Source organism: Alosa pseudoharengus, unplaced genomic scaffold (assembly GCF_046254945.1).
Source record: "Alosa pseudoharengus isolate Yale_2024_CS ecotype anadromous, Long Island Sound unplaced genomic scaffold, YU_APseudo_1.1 YU_APseudo_1.1_scf_22, whole genome shotgun sequence".
Lineage (NCBI taxonomy): Eukaryota > Metazoa > Chordata > Actinopteri > Clupeiformes > Clupeidae > Alosa > Alosa pseudoharengus.
In genome coordinates, this window is record NW_027468680.1 from 29,336,025 (window position 1) to 29,358,514 (window position 22,490).

Sequence of the window (22,490 nt, forward strand, 5' to 3'; positions counted from 1 at the left end):
TTATTCACGTAAAGGTCTCTGGCTAGTCATTTTTGCCCTCTTGTACTATATTCTTGCTTTGTAACGCTATATTCAAAAGAGCGTCGACATTGATTCCAGCACATTACGTGAAGGCAGAGTGTTTTATTTTCCTTCTGCTCTGCATGGCTTGCCATTTGTTTCCCCGTTGTGATATTAAATTGTGCTGATTTCCACACAACAAGCTTTCTCAACATTTAAACTCCGGCCAACAGCACCACTCTGTCCATGGGTTTTTCCACTTCTTCTGGCTCCAGTCTTAAGTGTGGGCCTGAAGTGTGCTGATGCTGGGGATTGTGGTTGCGCTGTTCCCTGTTTGGCAGTCAAGTGAAGCCTTTCGCAGCCTTGCTGCTGGGATTTGAGGAGACTGGGAAAGCCTCCCATCCTTTCACTGCAGGATCAGGAGGCTAAATTCCCTCCCAAAGATGTAGGCTTATTCAGGATCGACCAGCGGAATGAGACCCATTTTCTACACATGAATCAGAATTTTCTCTTTCTGGATCCTGTTTTTTTTTCTGTGTCCTTTCTCTTGTGTTTTTTCCCCCTTTCTTTCATTTTTCCCCTACATTTCTTGGCCATGAAATGGGGTCAGAAGTTTAATGGGGAAAACATTTGAATTGGTGGCACTAAACCAGAGCCTCGGAGCTGGAGCTCACACATTTTTAGAGAGCATTAACCCCTGGTCCTCTTTCAGCATCTCTATTGGAACAGTGATGGGGCAATCGCCACGACAAATCTGGCCTGCAGTAATGGGCGTGTTAGAAGCGGATGCTGTCATTTTTAGCTGCTGATTGAAGCGTGTAAATGGCACAGCAGAGGCTTGATGCGTCTGCCCAGCTGAGAGTAGACACGAGGGAGGTAGAACGACAGGGGTGCCCAATTTAGTGTCTAAATGGGACACAATCAGGGCCCTTTCAATTTGGCCTCTCTAAGGCCTGTTATTTTGGATTTATCATAAGAGAAGTCAGTGTCTCCCCATTTCGATGTTTTAGTGCTTAAGTTTCAAAAAATAGAAGCTAGCAGTTTGCGTCCACTGTCAATATATCTTTTGGTAACCAGACATTAACTGCATAAGAGGGTGAAGGGGACTATGCACCATTGGTCAGGAAAATATTAACGGGGCACACAGTTAGGACCCTTATTCAAGATCTTACTTATTATCTTATTTCCTTATTATCATGCAACATTCTCTCCACTACATTTGGGTCACAGAATATAAGCCTTTTTCCTCCATATCAGTCTTGTCTTGATGTTAAATATGGCTATTCATCACCCTGTCATACAGCATATTTTTCTCTGCAGTGGCAGCTCGTTGCTCGTTTCTGTGGCGACTCCTGTTAGCATGGCCGAGCATTTGCCTCACGCTTGTTACTTCGCTTTGTTTGGCCGAGCTCTCCAAGGGCAGCTCATTCTTGAAGTGTCAAGTGGCTTGTGTGCGCAGAGGGGAGAGGGGAGATCAAACACGTCGAGCCGGAGGTTAGTCACCTTGCAAGAGTGGCGATGTAATCTCTCCTCCCCTATGTTTAATCATGAGGAGAAATTGTTTATCGTCTCCGAGCCATGCATCTCATTCGGGCCTGCTTGCAGCCTTCTGCTTTCAGCAAATTAAAAGGGAAATGTGGGGTTTAAAGAACACTTCTCTCCTGGGTATTCCCTGAGCCTGCGTGTGCCAATTTGAAGTGAAGTGTTGGTTGATCTTATTTCGTTACTAGCAAGCTTAGTGCAGCTGGAGTAAAGGTTAATCTATCTATATTCAGCAATCACTACAATATGAACGTCCCTCTGTGCCAGTACAGAAAAATACTTATTTAGTCTAGTTTTAACTTCAGTATGCTGCACTTAGTGTAGTCGACAAATAAAAGTTCACAGATTTGAAATTCAAATGAAACAGTTAAGTTTCATTTGAATGAAACAGTTAAGTTCGAGGACTAATCCAATTTGTCCAGTTTACATGTGTGCTGTATGAACTGTCTGAATGCAGTGGAGCTTTTTTTTATTTGTACTGTACAGTATATGAAGTCGGATTGAGACCAGAGTAAATACAAGTAGTAGATTGCACAAATAAAGGCTTAATACATTGTACTCTTTGTGTCGTTCCCAATAGCCAACTGCAACTGTCTTAAGTCTTAAGTCGAGTCTGAAAACTCTCTGAGGAGGGGCTCTTCTCTTCCCATCCGCCTCGTCAGTGTGCACTACTGGTCAGTCCTGTCAGGTGCCATGGTGGATCAGCGGCGTCCCTTCCTCCTCTCTGCATTCGTCACACTCTGATGCTGATCGGAGCCGAGCATGGCCGAGGTGCTAGCCGCAGGAATCTGCTAGTGCTAATGCAGCCCCCTCAATATTCCTGTCATGTCCGTGTGGAGTGCTTAATGCTCCGACGTCTCTCTGGTTGGCTGGCTTCATATGTCATTCAAATGGGGGACCTGTGCGTTGGCTTGGGACAGACACGCAGCCAGCCATGGCACTCAGGCGATAAAATTATGAAAACTCTGTGCTCATTGGACCAATTGAATAACAAGCAGTTTTCGCCTCTGATCGGCCTAAATGCTCGGAACTGGTTGCTTATGGAGTGATGTGGATGGGTGATGTTGCTATGTTTAAGGCTGAGCAGGTTTTTGGAGACAGCATCTTTCTTAGCTTGTGTTGGTGTAGTTCTTGGGGAAAAAAAGCCTGGTCTTGCAGCCAGATGAGAAATGTGTTATGTGCCTGCTATTTGGGGATGGCAATAAATCCTTCTGTTACTATTGTTTTCCTTCAGTTTTTATGTGTGTAATTTTCCCCCTATGTTTTTTGTTGTTTTTTCTCTGTTTGTTCATTTTTTTCATCTTGTTTTGAGCATTCCATTATTTATGCTGCTTGATATTCAAGGCCCTTAAGAATTCTGAAGCATCACTCTAGGTTTTAGATTAGAGTCTGACCTGATTCCTCTCCTTTTCCGTCAAGCTATTTTTACACCTTCAGGAAGCACACCTGAACAGAGTGGTGAGCTTGCTTTTTCTGTTCTTTTACCCCTCTGGTAGGGTCAATCAATATTATTACACAACCCTGTACACAGACAGTACCCGCATCTCTCCCTATTTACTGGAGCAATAGTGCCAGCACCACTGATCCCAGTAGACCATTATCTATGCTAACTATAACCTATAAGAAATGAGCATTTGTGTGTTTTTGCTTTCTGTGAAGGCCATATGTGAGCCTGTGTGTGTGCTATTGTGAATGAGAGTGTATTTGTGTCTTGTTTTGTTTTGTTTTTTATTTTATTTATTTCAAATTTGTTGCAGAAATGTGTGCAGGCAGACTAACAAGTGTCTCATTAGGCTGGTGAAATGCTGTGAAATCAGATGACTTGGCATTGGGGTTAATAGCCTATCTTTGCCCATGCCAGCAGAGCCCCTCCATTCATTAGAGCATGCAGCCAGCCACTGTGACCTCCTCACCATGTGTCAGGCCCACACTGAAATATTGTGTCTCTCTGACAGCCTTTCGGGGAGACACATAAATGCCACATAATCCTTTCATCTGACAATCGTCCTGATGGTGTGACAGCATTCTGTGTAAGCTCGGGCAAAGAGCGGTGACCAAAAATAACACTATGCTCCCGCTGAACAGCATCAGGGAACATATTTAGGTATTTCCCGAAAGAGCAGTCAGTCGGTCAGGCACCAATGGGTCATAGGCTTGGCTTTACATGCCATGTTTAACGAGACGCGGCAAACATCTTTGGCGGAGATCGGAAAGCACTGAAATCAGAAAAAGAGACACAACTGGACAGCTCTTTGCTGTGATCTGCATGGCTAAGCCCACATTTTTAGGCCCCAGTGACCCTCGGAATAGCCTCTCGTGGAGTGTTGGAGAGGCAGGCCAAGCAGCTGCTCATTAGAAAGTGTTACATAAGTGAGAGCAAGAAGGCAGCAGGGGGGGGGGGGGGGGGTTTGGTGGGTGCGGCGGCTGGGCTCAAGTGTTCGCCACAGCTGTATTTGACGGCATGGCGGCAGCGTGGGGAGAGCGCATTCCAAAGGCAACACCAGATATCTGGCTCGACTTAAAAGACCTTCACCTCCCCTTCTCCTAACCCCCGCCAAATGGAGGAAACATTGAGTCGAGCGTCTAGCCTCGTGTCTCCGCCGGGCCCAAATGAGACTGGATCAGACCTTAAAAAACGACAATAAAAGGCTCAGCCAGGGCCTTTTTTGTGTGTGTTGTTTTTTAGTTGTTTTCCTTTTTTTGTCTCCCCTTTAATCACATTGTGTAATATGTCTGATGAAAACCACTGGCTAATTGACTGGTTATTGCTGGGATTAGTCAGCCCGGCGGTATTGTAAGGCTCTGTTGCTCATTGTTGGCAAGCCCCTCTGCCTCCATTCATCTCCTGTCACCATTGTGGCATGGATTCCTTATCCGCTAGTCCATGTCTGTAGTCTGTTGACTGTTTTGCCAATTAGGCTGTATTGGCACTTTGGCAGTGCACAGGACCTGAAGGGTTTGCCACGTTCCCTGCTGCTTTGTGACCTCACTTTGGCACGAGGGCTCTGCCAGAACACTGTAGCACTGTGAGCAGCAGGCTGCCAGGATGACGTGTTGTGTTGGACAGGTGGGAACATCATTCCAGTGTAAATAAAGCTCGCTCCCACGCAGTTTGCACAGCTCTCAACACCCCACACCCACCAACCCCCCCCCCACACACACACACACATTCACACGCACTCCCCTTTTTAACAAACTCCACAGGGATTTTTGTGGATCCAGTCCACCCCACAAAGTAGCATGTGGCTCCTGCTCCTGCTATTGAAACTGTTTGTCTCGATGTCTTACAGGCTTAGGAGCTGTTTCCCCTCAGAGTAGAACTATGTCGCAGATGTCTTGATAGTACAGCGTTAATTTTGATTTCATGTGTTTTGTATAGCTTTATTGCGGCACATGGTTTTAAATGGTCATGCTCCCTACGGTCCTCTTTGACTCATGATGACTTTACAGCATAATAATCATTTCTGAGAACGATTCAGTGAATTACTATTTACAAACTGAGCAATGTACAGTCTCATAATGTCCATTCTGTTTTCTTTTTCAGCAGGTGCCTCCCCAGTATGGCCAGCAGGGAATGGCTGCATATTGCCAGCAGGGCCAGCCACCATACTTTAACCAGTCCCAGCAGCAGCAGCAGCAGCAGCACCAGTCAGGCACCCCAGCCCAGCCAGTCTACCTGCCACCCCGTCCTCCACCACAGCAGGTAAGAGTGCCGACTGCAGACGACCTCCTCCTGATCCTGTCCCTTCTTGGAAAAAGTGGGCAGAGAGCAGCTCGTGGGCCAGAACCTCAGATTACTTGTCCAGATTATTCATGAATTCTATTTCTGGCTGTTTCCTACTCGGAACTGCGCACTCCCACTGTTTCAGACCACAAAGGCATAACTCTGGCTCGCCCTCTCACACCAGGGCTGTCATCGGTGTGGCCAGAGGGGCTGGGGTGGGCGTGGGCTCACAGAGGAATGGTTCTCCAGTTTATGATAAGCTCACAGATGGTTTTGTTTCCTCCAATGGTTTGTGCAAGTATGTGGAGAAATGGCCCTTTCCCATTTTCTTTCCTTTTGATTTCCACATGGTTGCGTAGTAAGATGACAGTTTTTGTTATTGTGTTGTTGACACTGGCAAATAACACTGGTTTCCTATTGCTGGTGAGCGCAAACTGTGTGTTGTACTGTCTCACTGTTATTTATGTGTATCCTGATACAAAACACAAGTATGCTGGTGTGGGAAGACAAGCAAATAAATGCACATAAAAACATCCCATTAAAAATATGTGGTTGAGTCCTGAAAGCATTCAGCCTAGAAGAGGGAGTCCATGTGTTTCTCGTTGTCTCTGGCGCGAAAGGAATCTGCCCATCTGAAGTGACCTCTGTTGGCCGACTGGAGGGAACTTGGCTGGAGGAGGCTGCTCTGGAGACGGAGAGGATGGCGTCTCTTGCGTCAGCCACAGAGGGGGGTGGAGAGGAGTGGAGCGCTGCCTTCGGAGCTCTTGAGGTCAGCGTGAAGGGGCGGTAGCGGTGGTGGTGGCCTTTAGGAGACCTCAAACTAGCCACGCAGTGTTCAGTCCGAGCACATTTAAAGAATGCAGAGGGTTGTGCAAGGCTAGCTGTGTGCAAGAAGCCATTCTGGCTCTTGAAACTCGCCTGGCCTTTCCTGTCAGTGTTGGACTCTAGGTTAGTGCTCTTTTTCCTTCTTCCTCAAAGGGCGATGGCATTAATCAAATCCAACTCTTTATCTTTTTAGTCCCTCTCTTCCTGGCTGCCCATACTTAAGGGCTGATGTAGGTCAGGCAGGCTCCAGGCTATTTGTATTCAGGAATAGTAAATTATCCATGGGAGCTCTTTGTGGAGAGAAAAGCTTGACCTTTGGATAACACCTTGGACTGATCTGGTTTGTACAATTCTGCTGGAAAAAAAGTAGTTGTTCGAGTTGCATGATGATAACAGTGCTCTGCTGGACAAGGTAGACGCACTATATTACCCTTGATTCCTGAGTCATTTTTCAAAGAGGAATAAGTGCCTGCCTTCCCTGGCCTCCCGCTCAGAGGGCGCCATCTTCAGCCTGACCCAGATTTTATTGACCCACATCCTTTTTTTCGGTGGACTTTAAAAAGTCATCCCTTTATGGTTCCAACAGTTTGATTCCAGATTTATTGGCTCTGCTGCTGCCTCCATTAACCTGTACTGCGCGACAACCTCCAGTCGACTGAGCTGTTCAGTTTCCTGTATGGCTTTGTGTATGCCATTGAACCTGAAGCTAAATTGGAAAGAGGACAGTTTTACTTTACAGTCACATCAAGTTTAATGACAGGGGTGTTATATTTGACAGCTTGACACTGTTACCAGTGCAGGGAATGAGCTTTTTCTGAACCATGTTGGAGGTTGTAAGATTGGTGCTTCCACAGACTCACTGAAGCATGGCTTGATACTGGAATGACTTACCTGGCAATAATGTTTGTCTTGTATTATTATGACCTATAATGTATCTGTAGATGTATCTGTATTTATATTAATACAGTCATACCATCAGTATATTCCCTTTATATAATAACATGTAGAGTATATGTGCTGTAATATGAAATAATTTCTCCAGACTTTAGATTAATAGTTTGCCAATAATTGATATCTGCATTTCTTTGCTAAACCTTGAGTATCACTGGGGTTTGATTGATAAGTCATCTGAGAAATTGTGCTATAGGAATTCTGGACTTGACTAGAATCACTTTATAAGAGTTCTACTTCTGATCACCTTGACTTTTCACTGCAGATAAAAAAGATATGGTCAGTATTCAGCCATGCAGCTATGCAAGAAAAGAATGCCTCTAAGGAGCCAGGTTCTTTATTCTGTGACCTACTCAGCGATGCATTAGCCATTGTGTAGCGTTCCTGCAAAAAGCCAAAGTTGTTTCAGTTTTTATTACCTGAAGACTTGCCCTTAAGAGAGGTTGCAAAAGTGAAATGTTTCCTTTCGGTCCTATCCAGACAGATTAGACATGGCGTTTGACATGGTTTGATTGGGGGGCTTGGCTCTCCTAAGACCTACCGGTGTCTGTGCTGATACAGAGTCTGCTCTTTCTGCCTGACCTTTTGTTATCTTCATAGGAAGCTGCTTTGGTAAGCGAAGGAGCCAGGTCCAGGGTTTATACCCATGGCCACTCACAGGTCTTATCTTCATGGGGAAGCTCAGACTGGGACTAGCTGTTCCAGGTTGTGGATTTATTTGTCCTGCCGTCCGTCTCAATGGCTTCAGAAACTCTGCTGGGTGCTGTGTTTTTGCTCCCTGAAAAATGCAATTTAACCGCCACTTAGATCAGATGGAGCGAAACCAGCAGAATTTTCAATGTAAAAAAAAAAAGGTTGGGAAAATCCTGTCAGCAATGTGCTCAAATGCCTCTCGGATTTATTTACATTTGCTAACGAATGTGACCTTTTGCCACACGTTTGTTGTGGTGTCTGGGTGCTTTGTTGTGTCTGGTGCGGGTTGTTTGAATGACAGTTGCAGCAAATCCTATTTTCTCCTTACTTAAAGAGACCAGCACTGGCGAGGCTGCGCTTAGCAACTGGCTCTTTAATCTCTGCTGCTGTTTCCTCAACGACCTCTGATTGTTTCCGCACGCCTCCCTGTGATTGGCACGCTGTCGGCTTTTTACGGCACTTCCAGGACGCGTCTCGACTGATCCAAGTAGACCAGGAAAGAGAAAAAGAGATGCCCACAGGCAGGAAGTGTGACTGAAGGAACAGGGCAAGCTTTGTTCCTGAGATAAAGAGCCGCACGGCAAGGTGGCTGTAAGTCCTGCCGAGTAGCGAACACAGAAATCGCAGATGGCACTGGAAGGGCCTCGCTGTCATCCCCGGTGCTAATTTAACTCCACAAAGTGACTTTTGTGTCGGTTCGCCTCTGTTGTCTCAGTTGCACGGGGTGTCCTATCATAGACCTGTTCCCGATATCAGTCAGTGCCCAGAAAAAAATAAAACACCCCTGAAAAAGAACTCTTTGAGAATGTCCTTACCTTTTCCCTTTCACAAGCTGGCAGCATCAGCGGCGTTCAAACACAAAACAGAAAAAAGACAGAAAAAATGGCGAGACAAAACAAAAAAACAAAAGAGTTGCGTCAGCTCAGAATTCATCAGTGTTCCTCAAAGGGATGTGACAGGCCTTTTTCCCAATGTCAGCTTCTCAGAAAAACCTCCTTTATTCCAGATGACGGAAGTCACATTCACTAACCCGCATTAAAAAATAGGGTTCTGGCAGTGTGGCTGGAGTTCCATATGCCAGCTTTTCAAGGGGATATGCTCATTACAGATATGATTATTTTGTCTTCCATTATTATTATGATGATGATGATGATGATGATGATTATTATTATTATTATTATTATTATTATTATTATTATTATTATTATTATTATTCTTCTTATTATTATATTCCTGCATTTTTTTGCAAGCAATAACAATATTATTTTGATGTACTGTGCCTTAAAATACTGTTTCTCAGTGCAAAAGGAAGACATTTTGGGAACAGAACTCAGAAAAGATTAAACTGTCTCCATTTAAAAAAGGCTTTTTTGTATCACATTATTATACACATTATACACATTTTTGTAAACATGAGCTCTGTAGTGCAGCAGATTGGATTCATGGAATAGTTGCGCTAGCTAAAGAGGCAGAGTGCTGCTGCGTGATCGGCATCCTTCTCGCTGCTTGCCCTTGTCTCTCTGCTTGTGTATGTGCGGGAGGATGTAGCCACTCGGCCCCCAGAAGAGTGAAGCACTCTCAGGCCGTGGAGCCCTTTTTCCTCCCCCCAGACCTGAGTGGTGGGGCGAGTGGAAGTGTGAATTGTGAAGAGCGTGCGTGTGTGTGTGTTGAGGGGGTGAGGGTGGGGGGTGTACGTCTGCACAGCAACAGTCAGGGTCTGCAGTGGTGGAGCCAGCTCCTTTCCCTGTGTATTCAAATTACACAAGGTTAATTAAAACGCTGTGGCATGCGCCGGCTGCCCGTCCGTATCGCCTTCCCCACTCCCCACGCCGGCATTTTTAATCAGCGCCCGGCGATTGCACGGCCCCGGACTCTGGAGGAGGATGCTGTGGCAGCCACGGCGACGGGGAGGAGAGGCAGGGCCATTCAAAGTTCAATGTCATTAATTGGTCAGCATTTGAATATTAGCTAAGAACCCGCTTAATTAACTGGATAATAAAAGCTGGCCTGGATGGGAGGGAGAGCGAGGAGAGCGAAGGAGAGAAAGGTGGAGAGGGGGAGGTGGAGGGGAGCAGGGTTAGTGCGGCAGGAAATAGAGGGCACATCGTTCGGAGAGAGCCGGTCTCGCCGCGATAAGAGGGACCCGTTCGTGTGAAAGGTCTCGGCACTGTAATTTGCGGGAGCTGCTTTTAATTGTCATAACCTTTTAAATGGCATAGTTTATCGGAGTCCTCTAAATGTCCTGCTGTAATGCTGCCAGCCCTGCAAGAAAGAGTGGCACTCTCCCCAGCTACAGCCAGCACAGAGTTACATGCATTTTAAAAAAATAATATGGCTGTTTTTTTGTATGCTTCTTTTTTTCAACCCCCCCCCTCCCCCCCCCAAAAAAAACAAAAAAACAAAAAAAACAAAACAACAAAAACTCAAAGGTATTTTTTTTGTCTTCTATTTTTCCATATTTTTTTTCCTGGTGTATGGTGTACCATCGTCCTTTTCGCCTCGGTGCTGCTGCATGCTAATTGCGTGCCAAATTTTTATCTCCACCTTTCTATTTGTGTTTGTTTGTGCTGTTAGTGCATCTCAAATGCAGATTTGGATGCTGTGGCCAGCCTTAATGAAGCTGCTCGCTGAAAAGAGGGTTAGTATTTAGTGCAGTGCTTTCCCTTGGGGCCTCATTTAGTAAACATTTGTAAAAACGCTCCTAAATTTGTCCTTGCGCATGCACCGTTCTGGCGCACACCGACTTCTGCATTATCAAAGCCCCGATCGTGCTGCGGCGGCGGCTATTGTTCCACCATCGCCTGCGCAGAACAAGGGCGACGTTTGCATACAAAACGGCCCCAACGGGGAAGTTTTGATAAATGTGGCTTCTCGCAGGTAATTATTCATGCACGGTTCTCCTTCGGCGAAGCATAATGGGCCACCAAACAAACAAAGACGGAGAGGAAACTCCACTCCACCTGACGAAACCGAGTGCTACATGACTCACCAGAGAGTGTGGGGAGCGACACGCTGGACGTCAAATAACATGAAATACAAAAAAAAAATCTGCAAAATGACATTCCGCAGTTAGCACTGGTACATCAGAGCGACTCGCAGGGGAGCATAGGGATGAAATGGGCTTATTATGGGCTGGATCCAGCTGCTTGGAGGGAGGTGTCTGTTCTCTCTGGGGGGGGGGTGGCAGGCCACCGTTGTACCTGCTTTGTGAGAAAGGTCAGGGGATTGCTCGCTTAAGAATCCAATCTGAAGGACATTGTATTTGAACACGGCTGTACAGCTGTATCCATTAAGGGCCGACCGTGAAGTGCGGAGATCCCAGCTTGTCAGCTTGACATAGAGAGGCCCAGCAGCGTTACAATACAATACCCGCGCGCTCTCCCCCCTCCTGCTGCAGACCACTGACTTTAACTGCTTCAGAGCCAAGCACAACACACAGCCCACTCCCCTCACTCCTAACATGAAATGTCCTACTATAACTGGAGTCAGTGAAGGAAGAAAGGACAATCTATTGAAGAAATGTCATATATATAAATCTGTTTTTTTTTTTTAGGGATATGAGCAACCAGGCAGTCAGCCTATTTCAAGCTCTCCTCATTCACACAGACACATACACAGAAAAGAAAGGGGAAAAAAGATACAGTTTGGTTAAAAAAATACATGCTGCTACACAGACAGACACTGTTTCGGAGGAGAACTCAAATGTTTTGTCAGTCACCCGCATTCTTTTCTTGTGTTCTGAAAGGAGTGTGTCGTGTGCTGTAGGTTTCTCTGATCAAAGATGTCATTTTTTTTCTTTTTTCGGAGCCCTTGATTTGGAGCATCACAGAGCTAATAAGATGTGCCAGTCCTCCCTGGCAGCTCCTCCACATCCTGCAATATTGTGCAACTTGCTGATTGCTTCAATTATGAAACTCCAATTTGAAGTGCCATTGTTGTCTCAGCTAATGACGCAAGGGGAGCATGAATATGGATGGGCCGCATCTCCCACCGCCATCCTTGTAATCTGTCATCTCACTGAGACGCCTTTGTTTTGCTTAAGACGGCTGGTGTGTGTGTGTGTGTGTGTGTGTGTGTGTGTGTGTGTGTGTGTGTGTGTGTGTGTGTGTGTGTGTGTGTGTGTGTGTTTGTTTGTTTTTAAGGCTGTTTTTTGTCACAGCTTTTCTGTACCCATGAAAAGAAAGCCACTAAAAATACTTTGTTTGACTGGAGTGGTGTATCCACATAGACATAGACAGAGCACCTGAGAAGAACTGCATTGGTGCAGTAACCGTGCAGTTTTTCAAGCCCTACTCTCCTCGCCTGCCTGAAATGTTGTGTTTACCTCTTATTGTGAGTCTCACTCTCTTACCCTCTTATTCTCTCATTCTCTCCCTCTCTTTCTTAAGCACTCCTCAAAATGCACCCTACCCCTCCTCTATCCCCCAAAAGAGCCTGGTGCCCCCTTGTATTTGTGGCTGACAAGCTCCGAAGAGCTGCCCAGTTTAAATCAGAAATGACTGTCCTCCAGGGCCCCTGGGATGCGCCAGGGCCACGGGGCTTTTTAAAGACATGCAATTAAGCTTAATTTTTAATGAATATTAATGGAATTAGTGGCAGATTTGGCGGAGATCTGCATCCGAAGGTGTGGGAATGACTAATTCATTTGGTAGTCATGAGGAGCCTGCCGACGGGGGGAGTGAGGGATAGATGGATGAGGGGAGGAGAGAGAGAGGGAGAGAGAGGGTGGGAGGGAGGGAGGGAGGGAAAGATGAGTGGTTGGCTGAAAAGGACTGAAGGAAGAGAGAAGGATGGGTAAAAGGTAAAAAGGAAATGGAGGGAGATGAATGGAAGACTTATTTTGCTGAAGCATATAGACATATATAATATATATGTGGTAGCAGAAGCTGAAGATGTGTTCTTTAATCTTCTTTCTCTCTGTCTGTCTCTGTCTTTAATCTTATTTCTCTGTCTGCCTATGAATGTGACCTCTCCTTTCAAGCATGGTGAATCAGCCCATTTAAACCTCTCAATGATGCCCCAGAATTATATACTTCCCTTTGATACGATTGAATTCTCACATTTTTTTACATTCTTAGGATTCTCAAAGAAAACTCCTTTCATTTTCTTTTACAACCATATTTTGAATAAGGAAAAATGTTATTTTTTTATAGAAAGGTAAAGGTATTATACATTATTTATTACAGGTATTGTTATAGGTATTTTGATTTTGTTAGCCTAACCAGCAATACTAGGTCAGGAGATTTGTGTAAATTGATGATTAAAATAGCTCTTAGATCAGAAGAAAACATCTTACACAGTTATACTGCCTCCCTGAGGAGTTATACAAGGCACATTATTGGCCTGAAACATGAAACTGCTCCATGAAGCCACAGAGCAACACACTGATCCAATGGAGAGTATAGACTTTCACACAGCACCAGCATCACAGTTAATTGTGCCGATGCTACATCAATACAGCCGTATCCACTCTAAACACAGTGCTTTGGCATCGATAGGGAACATCACAAGCCCAGGACCAGAATTCACAGAGCTGAAATGGAATAGTTAGTCTACTTCAGTCTCCCATTTCCAGAGTAAATATGGAAAGGATTGACTGTGGAACATTTGCGGTCTTAAATCTTTACAAGACGCACTGAGCGTTATAGTGAAGTGGAGGCCAGTAAATGCGGTGCAGAGGTAGTAGGCAGTGCTGCTCATTCCTGTCTGACTGAATGACCTGAAAGTGACTCCTCACAGCCCAGAGAGCATACGAGGGCATGATCTGGCTGAACCGAAAGTGAAAGTAGGTGACTGTGATGTCAGATAGTAAACAGTGATGTGAGACTGACCTTGTTTTGACCCACTTCTCATGGCATTCCTCTTGAGTAAACAGACGCACACACACACACACACACACACACACACACACACACACACGATGTACACACACAAACACACACAGTCGCTCACACATGCCTGAGTAAATATTTGGCTTACATATGAGGAGTTTCCTCTGCTTTGAGTGGAAGCGGCACATGAGGTGAATGTGTGTGTGTGTGTGTGTGTGTGTGTGTGTGTGTGTGTGTTCACATGTTGTTTGAGGCCAGGCCAAAGAAAGCCACGCTTCATTGTACGTCTCTGCCTTCCTGAGCCCCCCACCTCCTCCTGATTGTTTATGTTGGGAAGTGCTGTATATTTTTACTAGAAGTATAACCCAGATGAATGACTTGCATTGCGGTCATAAAAATCCAGTTGTTGGGCTTGTGGCCAGTGAGTAGTGGAGTTCCAGTGGAGTTGAAAGAGCCGTCTCTGACGCAAGGGCATCACCCTGCTGGCTGCTTTATGAGTGTTAGGATTCCTTTAAGGAGAGAAACAAATCTTGATTTGGCACCTCAGGTGAACGTAATGAAGATGAATGAATTTGTCTAAATCTCTCTCTCTCTCTCTCTCTCTCTCTCTCTCTCTCTCTCTCTCTCTCTCTTTCTCTTTCTCTAATGAGTATGAGTTGTAGTGGAAGATGGCTTTGCAGAACATCCAGTGCCAACCAGTACAAAAGCAAGTTTTTTCATAAGAGAGAATTTTTAGTTGACCATACCTGTAAAATGTTCACTTAAGAACTGCATTTACAGGCCTTTCTTTTTATAAGCAACACAAATAAGGACAAAAATGCAGTAAACCAAAAACAAGCAGTAAACCAACATACAACAATCCATATTGATAATATTATCATTGATGATGTTGCAAAAATACAGTCTGTCTGTTTATCGTCCTTCATCCATCTTTCATCCATCCACAAGAGTGTGCTAGGTTTCATTAGGCTAAAAAGTATAAATCAGCTGGTGTTGTAGGAAGCGATGATTGCAATAATTACTGGGATTTACCCTGTAATTACAAAATGAACTATTATACAGTACAGATGTACTTGTAGTGTGTAGCGTGAAGTGCACAGACTTCAGCAGAAGCAGGGGTGCATAGCCTGAGGTGTTAGTGCCACTGGTCTGGGAGCATTATCAGCATTACTGTACTCTGCCTCAGAGCTAAAGTGCTATCAAACAGGACTTTTGCATAATGGATCTCAAGTTTGACGTTGCAGTCACCAGATGCCCACCATGTTTTCCCCTTTGCACTTCTCCTCTGACTGCAGTCACGTGGTTCTGAAATTTAATGTTTTTATAGTGCGACCATGCCATGTTTTCGTTCAACACACTTACAAATGAAAAAAGACTGTACAGGTGAGTGATAATGAGAATAGCACCCAGAACTGTGTTAAAAGCCCTGATCAGTGGCCACTGCTGAGGTTGATTGCAGTGAGTTTTACTGCGGCTGCCATTACGCCCCGTCCCCTGTCTGTGTGGCTGTGGCTTCAGCTGGGAGAGGAGATGTGTCAAAAGGGGAAGTGTGTGTGTGTAGGCTATTGTCCTGCATATTCAGCATGTGTGTGTGTGTGTGTGTGTGTGTGTGTGTGTGTGTGTGTGTGTGTGTGTGTGTGTGTGTGTGTGTGTGTGTGTGTGCACACACTGGTGGGAGCAGAAGAAAAAGAGAAAGGGAAAGCAGGGAGCCTGTGAGAGACTTATGCAGAGGGACAACTGGCGGATCCAAAGGGAGCTCCCTGGGGCTATGCAGTGCTCCTCTGCTGGTTAGTCCCTCCGCTCTGCTGCCCTTTAACCTCACACACACACAGCTGTGGTCACTGTCTAAGCTCTGTGTGTGTGTGTGTGTGTGTGTGCGTGTGTGTGTGTGTGTGTGTGTGTGTGTGTGTGTGTGTGTGTGTGTGTGTGTGTGTGTGTGTGTGTGTGTGTGTGTGTGTGTGTATGTGTGTGTGTGTGTGTGTGTACGTGTGTATGTGTCTGTATGTGTGTCTGTGTGGGCATGTGTGTTTGTGTGTGTGCACTGGCATGCTCGCTGGCTTTACCATCCTGCCAGCACCCTGCCTTTGAACTGACTGAATAATCTAACACGCAGCATACAGTGAAGCCGCTGTTGAGGGCTTTTGCCCTGTGGCATCAGACTTTGGAGAGGTGGCAAAGAGGCGGCTCTTGTCAATCTAATTAAGCCCAATGAGTTTCCCGCCTCTCTCCGTCAGTGTCGTTTAGCCCAGTGGGGCTAATGGGGAGGTAAAAAAAAGAAGTGCCCCCCTCTCTCCAAATACACCCCCACCCCCTTCCCAAAAGGGCTTCAAATGCCGGTGTCTCAGAGGAGCTCCTTGAGCCTCATATGAGTGAGTGGGCTCGTTCAGTGATGGTTCAGCTGGAGGAGGCTGGAAGTGTCCGATGGATGACCTGGCACAAGGTTGCAGGTTTTGACCTCAGCTAGCTGACGCCAGACCAGAGCAGAGAGTGTGTGTTTGTTTGTGTTTGTTTTTGGTCTAAAGATTGTGTGCAAAGATAGCAGGTGAATGTTTTGTTGATATCTAGCCTATGTTGATATCTAGAATGTGTGTGTGTGTGTGTGTGTGTGTGTGTGTGTGTGTGTGTGTGTGTGTGTGTGTGTGTGTGTGTGTGTACTTGCCCATACTGTATGTGTATAATGAAAGATTTGTACTCAGGTGTGAATCAGTCTTTTTTTGTCATGAAGCCCAGGCTTCATTGACTGTGAAAAGGGGTCATTGCCCTTTCTTTTCATTTTTCAGGATAGCACAAGTGTTTATTCAAGTGTACTCACTGCAATCTGAGCCATAGTTAAGGGATGCCTTTATGCAAAATGCATTCCTATCAGAGAAAGACAGTACCATTACTGATTCAAACTTTTCTCTCGCCCCCCCCCCCCTTTTTCATGTCCTCTCTCCCTGCGGTAGGAGGTCTCACAGGAGGCTTATGGGAACAGCAGAGTAGGGGGCAGCAATGGTGGCAGCAACAGCACTAGCCAGCCCGCGGGGAACTCTGGGAAGAACAACCATGAAGATGTGGGTCCCATGCACCACGACCGTCCCTCCAGCCTACCGGTGAGTAGCATCCACAGCAGCCAGCAGTCTACACACAGCAAGCGCCCTTCAACGTCGCTCTCCTACCCTGAATTGCATAATTGCACCACTGCAAGTCACCACTTGTTTTTTTCACAACTCAAAAGATTTTTTTGGTTTTCTGGGATCATGCACAATAATGTTCAGCTAAACATGGGTAATTCATTGTTCCTGGGCAATGGGCAATCAATCATTATAGGAAAATGCAGCGGAGGAAAAGAGTATGTGCTTTTCTGTATTCCATGCTCTCCACTATAGTGCCCATTGAAAGTAAAGCATGTCATCCCCAGTGTGCCTGCCTCTGTACAGTTTCATCCCTCGTTCACAGGGACGATCCTACATTCCAGTCAAATTTCACAGACCCAGGCTCCACATGCTCGCACTCAGCACACACGATCCAGAGAGGATGACAGACTGACAGCCACTCGGGCTTAAAGAGGTGCTGCGCTCAGAGCACGCGTCACTTTTCCCCGCGCCACCAACTTGATCTGTCACCTCTGTCTAAATAGCCCCCGAAGGCTGAATGAGTCACTAAGGCACTGTAAACACCCACACAGTCAGGTGAACAGGATGCCCTTTGTCCCAACGCGCACATGTGACTTAGCATGCTATGTAAAGTAAATATGCTCCATGTTGGGGTGTTTTATTGACACATGTGCTGTGCATTTTACATGTCAGCCCCTACTGCAGTTCTGTCGTCTGATGACTGGTTGTCACTCTGAGGTGAAAGAAGGCATCTTCCAAAATCCCCACAGGAGAAATATCGGGAAGATATGTCATCTCTGAGTTTACTGAACCATGGGAAAGTTTTGCTGATTTCTCCAACAGTCCATCATCTGATAACCAGTAAAAGTCTGCCACATTTGGTTCAAGTCACCTTCTCTCCACAGTTGCTATGTAAAATTAACCAGAGTGTCAGATCTTTTTGAAAATAGATTTAAAAAGGAAGTAGCTGTAAATTAGCGCAAATGACTATTGGCTCTCACACTCGCTCTCTCGGCCCCGCTCTCGGTGGCTCTCTCTCTTCTTGTTCGCTCTCCTCCTCCTCCCTTTCTGTCTCTGCCATCCTCCCTCCCTGTTCTGTTTCCTGCTCAGCTTCCTGGCTGTTGTCAGCCACTGATTGGAGGAGAGCGCCGTTATTCATTCAGGGACCAAAGCATATTGGCTGTAATTAGACAGCGTCGATCCTCCCTCCTGCTCACTCTCACTCTCATACACAAACACTGGGTGTTCTTTTGTTCCATTTAGCTGTGTATGCCCGAGCAGACCCATATTTCACTGGCCACTTCATACTAATACCCACATTAAGCATCCACTGGCCTGCCTGCACGAGCAGAAAAAAGGACACATTAAATTAGGTTTTGCAACAGTAAGCTTTCGCCAGACGAACTTTACCCGCATGCCCTCACCCCCCAACCCCCCTCGTTCTCCTTACAGTTGCCGAGATAAAAATCATTAAGGAGGTTGACTGGAGAAATAATTGAGGATATTTTGTGAGGCCAACCAGAACGGCAAAGGTGTACACAGGGAATATTCCGGAGCACTGCTCTGGCTCCGAGAATAATTTTCTTAATTAGAACGAGGCTTCAGCCTGCATTGTGAAGATGGAGCAGAAATGGCTGATATGCATGTTACTGCCCCCCCCCATCCTTCTTCTATCCTTCTCTCACTCCACCTTTCTTTATCTTTCTATCCATATTGTATGAACATGATCTGTCTATCTGATGAATCTGCTGTATCTATTGATCTGCATGTATTTTTTCACACTGTTGCTTTACCTACACTTTTGAAGTGTAGCTTTACTAGATTGGTTGCTTCCCATCCAGCTAACCTCTCCGGCTCTCTCTCTCTCTCTCTCTCTCTCTCTCTCTCTCCATTTCTCTCTCTCTCGTTCTCTCTCTCCCCCTCACACACTCTCCCCACATCACTGTCCTCTATCTCTCTCCTTCTCTCTCTGAAGCTCATGAAAGGGTTTTTTGGTAAATGAGGAGACTCATTGATGTGTCAGTCCTCTTGCCGAGTGTGAAAGCCCCCAGTACTTTGGAGATTTATTTGAATTCAGCTACTTTAATCCCAGCACTGCCCCAGGGTCCTTTTGCGTTTTTGGATTATTTCCAAACTCTGGAAGCATATAGGCTAGATCCTAATCTGGAGGGATTTCGGGCCCCTTTTCTCCCGCCCTCTCTCTCTCTGTTCTATTTCTGCGTTTACCCATTTTTGGCTCCACCGAAACTCTCACGAGACACCTCAGATCTCCTCTGGCCCACAGCCGTGGACTGAGCCCATAATTATTGATTATGTATGGATGCAAGGCAGTGTGATGGTATAGAATGAGTTAAGCAGTCACAATGCAGAGCATGCTCACTTGCTGGTATCTCCCTTGTTTTGGTGTGTGTGTGCGTGTGTGTATGCGTTTGGGGGAGCAGTGTCATATTCAGTTTCAGTAATCTAGGGTTAGCTTCTTGCAGGCCGTATCCTGGCTGGGCTGTGTAGTGCCTGGCTCCAGCAGTGCCAGCTGCCTGAGTCCCAACCCAACACAGAGAGATACTGTACCTTTTGCCAGTCGCTACATGCTCTGCTACGCTCTACTCTGCTCTACTCTTCTGTCTGTCTGTCTGTCTGTGTTTCACAGCGTCTCTTCCCTTTGTTTCACGCACATGTTTCTCTCAGCCTCAATAAGACAACCAGATGGACAATCAGACAGACAAACCAGCAGAGAAATCTGTGTGTGCGTACACTACGTAATAGGCTGTCACATACTGATGTGACAGCCACCTCACACCTTGTGTCCGCACTTGTGTTTGGCTCCTGTTTGGTTTTTTTTCATCTGGAGGAAAGCAAAGACAGCCCCCCTCCACACACACACACACACACACACACACACACACACACACACACACACACACACACACACACACACACACACACACACACACACACACACACACACACACACACAAAGCCCAAAACCACTATGCTCCCTCTAGCCCAGTCCCTTGTCTCCCACCCCACTCACCCCCATGTCACTGTGATTGAGATTGACAGGGCACAGCTGGACGGAATAAGATTTTCCATCTCCCTCCGTCTCCCTCCCTCACTCTCTCGCTCCCTGCGTCCCTGTGACAGTGGGCTCTCTCCTGGAGCTCAGGCCAGCGTGTGCATGTGCTCTATTTTAGAGGGAGGTTGCACCGTGACCGCACTGCCATTTCAGCACCGGGCCCTGACCCCTGTGGAGGCAGCCTGACAGTGGAGGTCTCTGCTGCAGACAGGAGAGAGTGGCCAGAGAGAGCTATAAGACCTGTAAGACCTGGCCCACACACACACACACACACACACACACTGTACAAACATACAAACACACACATGTACCTACTCTGGTTTTGAATTAGAAGAAAATAACAAATACATATCAAATATTGTATGATATTTGTAGTGCTATCCACTGCGATCCAACAGTTTTTGTTTTTGAACGAAAAATTAAATTAGTAATTTTCTTCATATCTTAGGTGGAGTAGAGTGAAGATTTTTGGTTGAGACCAGCCAACCGTGTTGGGGTGCCTGTGAGTGCTGAACCCCAGTTGATCGTGTTGTGTGACCGAGAAAGGGTGTCATGTCTGGGACAAGGCTCCCCAGGAGAGAGACCCCCTCACACTCTCAGTCTCACTCCCACACTCTCACTCTGACAGGACCCAGGGCCCCCCCCTGCCTCCTCCACTGGAGTGATATGTGTTCCTAGCAGCGTGTTATTATCTCTGAACACGATCTCCTTTGCTCTTCAGCTTTAGGTTGTTTGGTGTAAAAAGCTAATGAGCTGCAACCCCATACTCCCATTTCCTCACGTCTCAACTTTTGCACCTGGAAGAAGACGGGAGATGAAGAAGAAGGAAGGGAGAGAGAGAGAGGAAAAAAAACCCTGCACAGAAATGTTGATTTAGTGTGTTATCTTTAGCGGGTGTTTTCTGGACGTTTTAGCCAAAGAATGAGCGGAGCAGGGGGAGCTGGAAGGAGGAGAGGATGAAATTACCAGACAGCCAGAGAGCATTGATGCCTCCCAGTCGCAGAGAGAAAGAGAGCGAGAGGGAAAGAAATGGACAGACAAAAAGGGAGAGAGGGAAAAAAGAGAGGGAGAGAGAGAGGAGATGGCTGAACCTGGTTAAGCAAACAGAGTGCTGAGCTGCTGGCGCCTGCAGCCCAGCTCGCTAGCGGAGAGGAGGCTGCTGTTGACGTGAGCTCTCACATGTGCCGAGAGGGCCTCTCTCTCTCTCCGTCTCTCTGTTCTTCTCACTTTCTCTCCCTCTCTGTCTCTGTCTTTCTTCTTCCTCCTTTCTTGCTCTCTTTGTCTGTCTCTAGCCACTCTCTCCTTGCCAGCCTCTCCCCGTCGTTCACTCACTCCTACACTTTTTTTTTCATCGCATGCCTCTTTCTCCTCTCTGCCTTTCACTCTTCCCTCTGATCTCCAGAGAGAGAAGGAGAAAGAGAGAGAGAGAGAGAGACAGAGAGAGAAAAAGAGGGGGGGAGAGAGAGAGAGGGTGGTTGAGAGAGAGTGCCAGCAGCCACTTCCCATCAGGAGAGCAGAACACACACCTAGAGGAAAGTGAGCGCCAGAGTCTTTTATTGTCAAACTGGAGCGTGTGTAAAACTAGTGCCTTGTAAACTTGAGGTGACGTGAAAGCAGGGAGGGAGTGTGGTATGTGTGTGTGTGTGTGTGTGTGTGTGTGTGTGTAGAGGGGGAAAATGTGCGGGATGTAGAAAGGGGAGAGTGGGCCTACAATCAATCCCAATGAGAGCTCTGCACAAGAAGGCTTTTTCCTGTGTGTGTGTGTGTGTGTGTGTGTGTGCGTGTGTGAGAGTGTGAGTGTCAGTAACTGATTAGGGTGTGTTAGGTGTATGATAATTATATGGCTATTTTGGTATTTGGTTGATTTATAGTTGCCATTTTTTTCACATCCGTATTGTTTTTTCATCTTGCTCTTAAGAGTGCTGTAAATTGTTGTGTTTTGTTGTGGTGTAGTGTGTTGCATTGCATGCTGTATTGTGCTGTGCTGTGCTGTGGCAGGAAAGTTGTGCTGGTTCAGACTGCATTCAGGCTGCAGTGAGTCACATTGGCACCAGCGGTGCTCAGATCAGCAGGCCCCACATCAAGCAGCAGCCATTTTAATTAGCCACTGATGAGATGCTCGTGAAGAGGCAGCGGCAACTCCCCCTTTGTTTTGGACCACGTCTTTGTGCTTGTGCGTGTCACCACACGTGACGCTTACCACAACGGAGGTGCAGGAAAAGGAGTCCGGTCTTTCGTCTTTTCCTCTCGCTCTTCCTCCCTCTCTCTCCTCTCCTGCACCGGGGGAATAGCAGGCTGGCTTCTTTCAGCAGCTCCTCTAACACCCTCCCCAACACACTGTAAGAATACACCATCAGCGTGGTCCAGTAAATATAGCCATTACATTGCCGGCTGTCGTGGAATAAATAAAAGAGAGAGAGGGAGACAGAGAGAGAAGGAGAGAGGAGTGGAGACGAGGGGGGAAGAGAGACGGATGGTATGGTCCACCCCCGTAACCTTCCTGGATATTTTTATAATTCATCATCAGCTGGCAGCGTCGGGGAGCAGCAGGGCTGTTTTTTCTCCTCACCGCTCCCTCTGGCTGCTGGAAGTCTGAAATTACATCTGTCTTTGAAGTTCGGGTCGCACTGTTAGGGTTGCCATGGCGACAGCGGCTGGGGGAAGGGGAGGGGTGTGTGTGTGTGCTGGGAGGGGGGGGGGATTGGTCTCCTTGGAAGGCACACATGCTCAGTGGAGGATTGTCTTGATGGCATTAT

At 46.5% G+C, this 22,490-nt stretch overlaps 1 protein-coding gene across 4 annotated transcripts in view; it reads left to right on the forward strand.

Moving 5' to 3' along the window:
* Nucleotides 1-22,490, forward strand: part of LOC143139082 (AT-rich interactive domain-containing protein 1B-like) — a 147,256-nt gene that overhangs the window by 22,825 nt on the left and 101,941 nt on the right. For 2 of the 4 annotated variants that reach the window (XM_076299638.1, XM_076299641.1), the window contains exons 3-4: nt 5,087-5,245; nt 16,512-16,658. In XM_076299638.1, the coding sequence (XP_076155753.1) occupies nt 5,087-5,245; nt 16,512-16,658 (306 nt within the window). The remainder of the gene's footprint in view (nt 1-5,086; nt 5,246-16,511; nt 16,659-22,490) is intronic. The other 2 variants (XM_076299639.1, XM_076299640.1) reach the window with 2 other exon arrangements.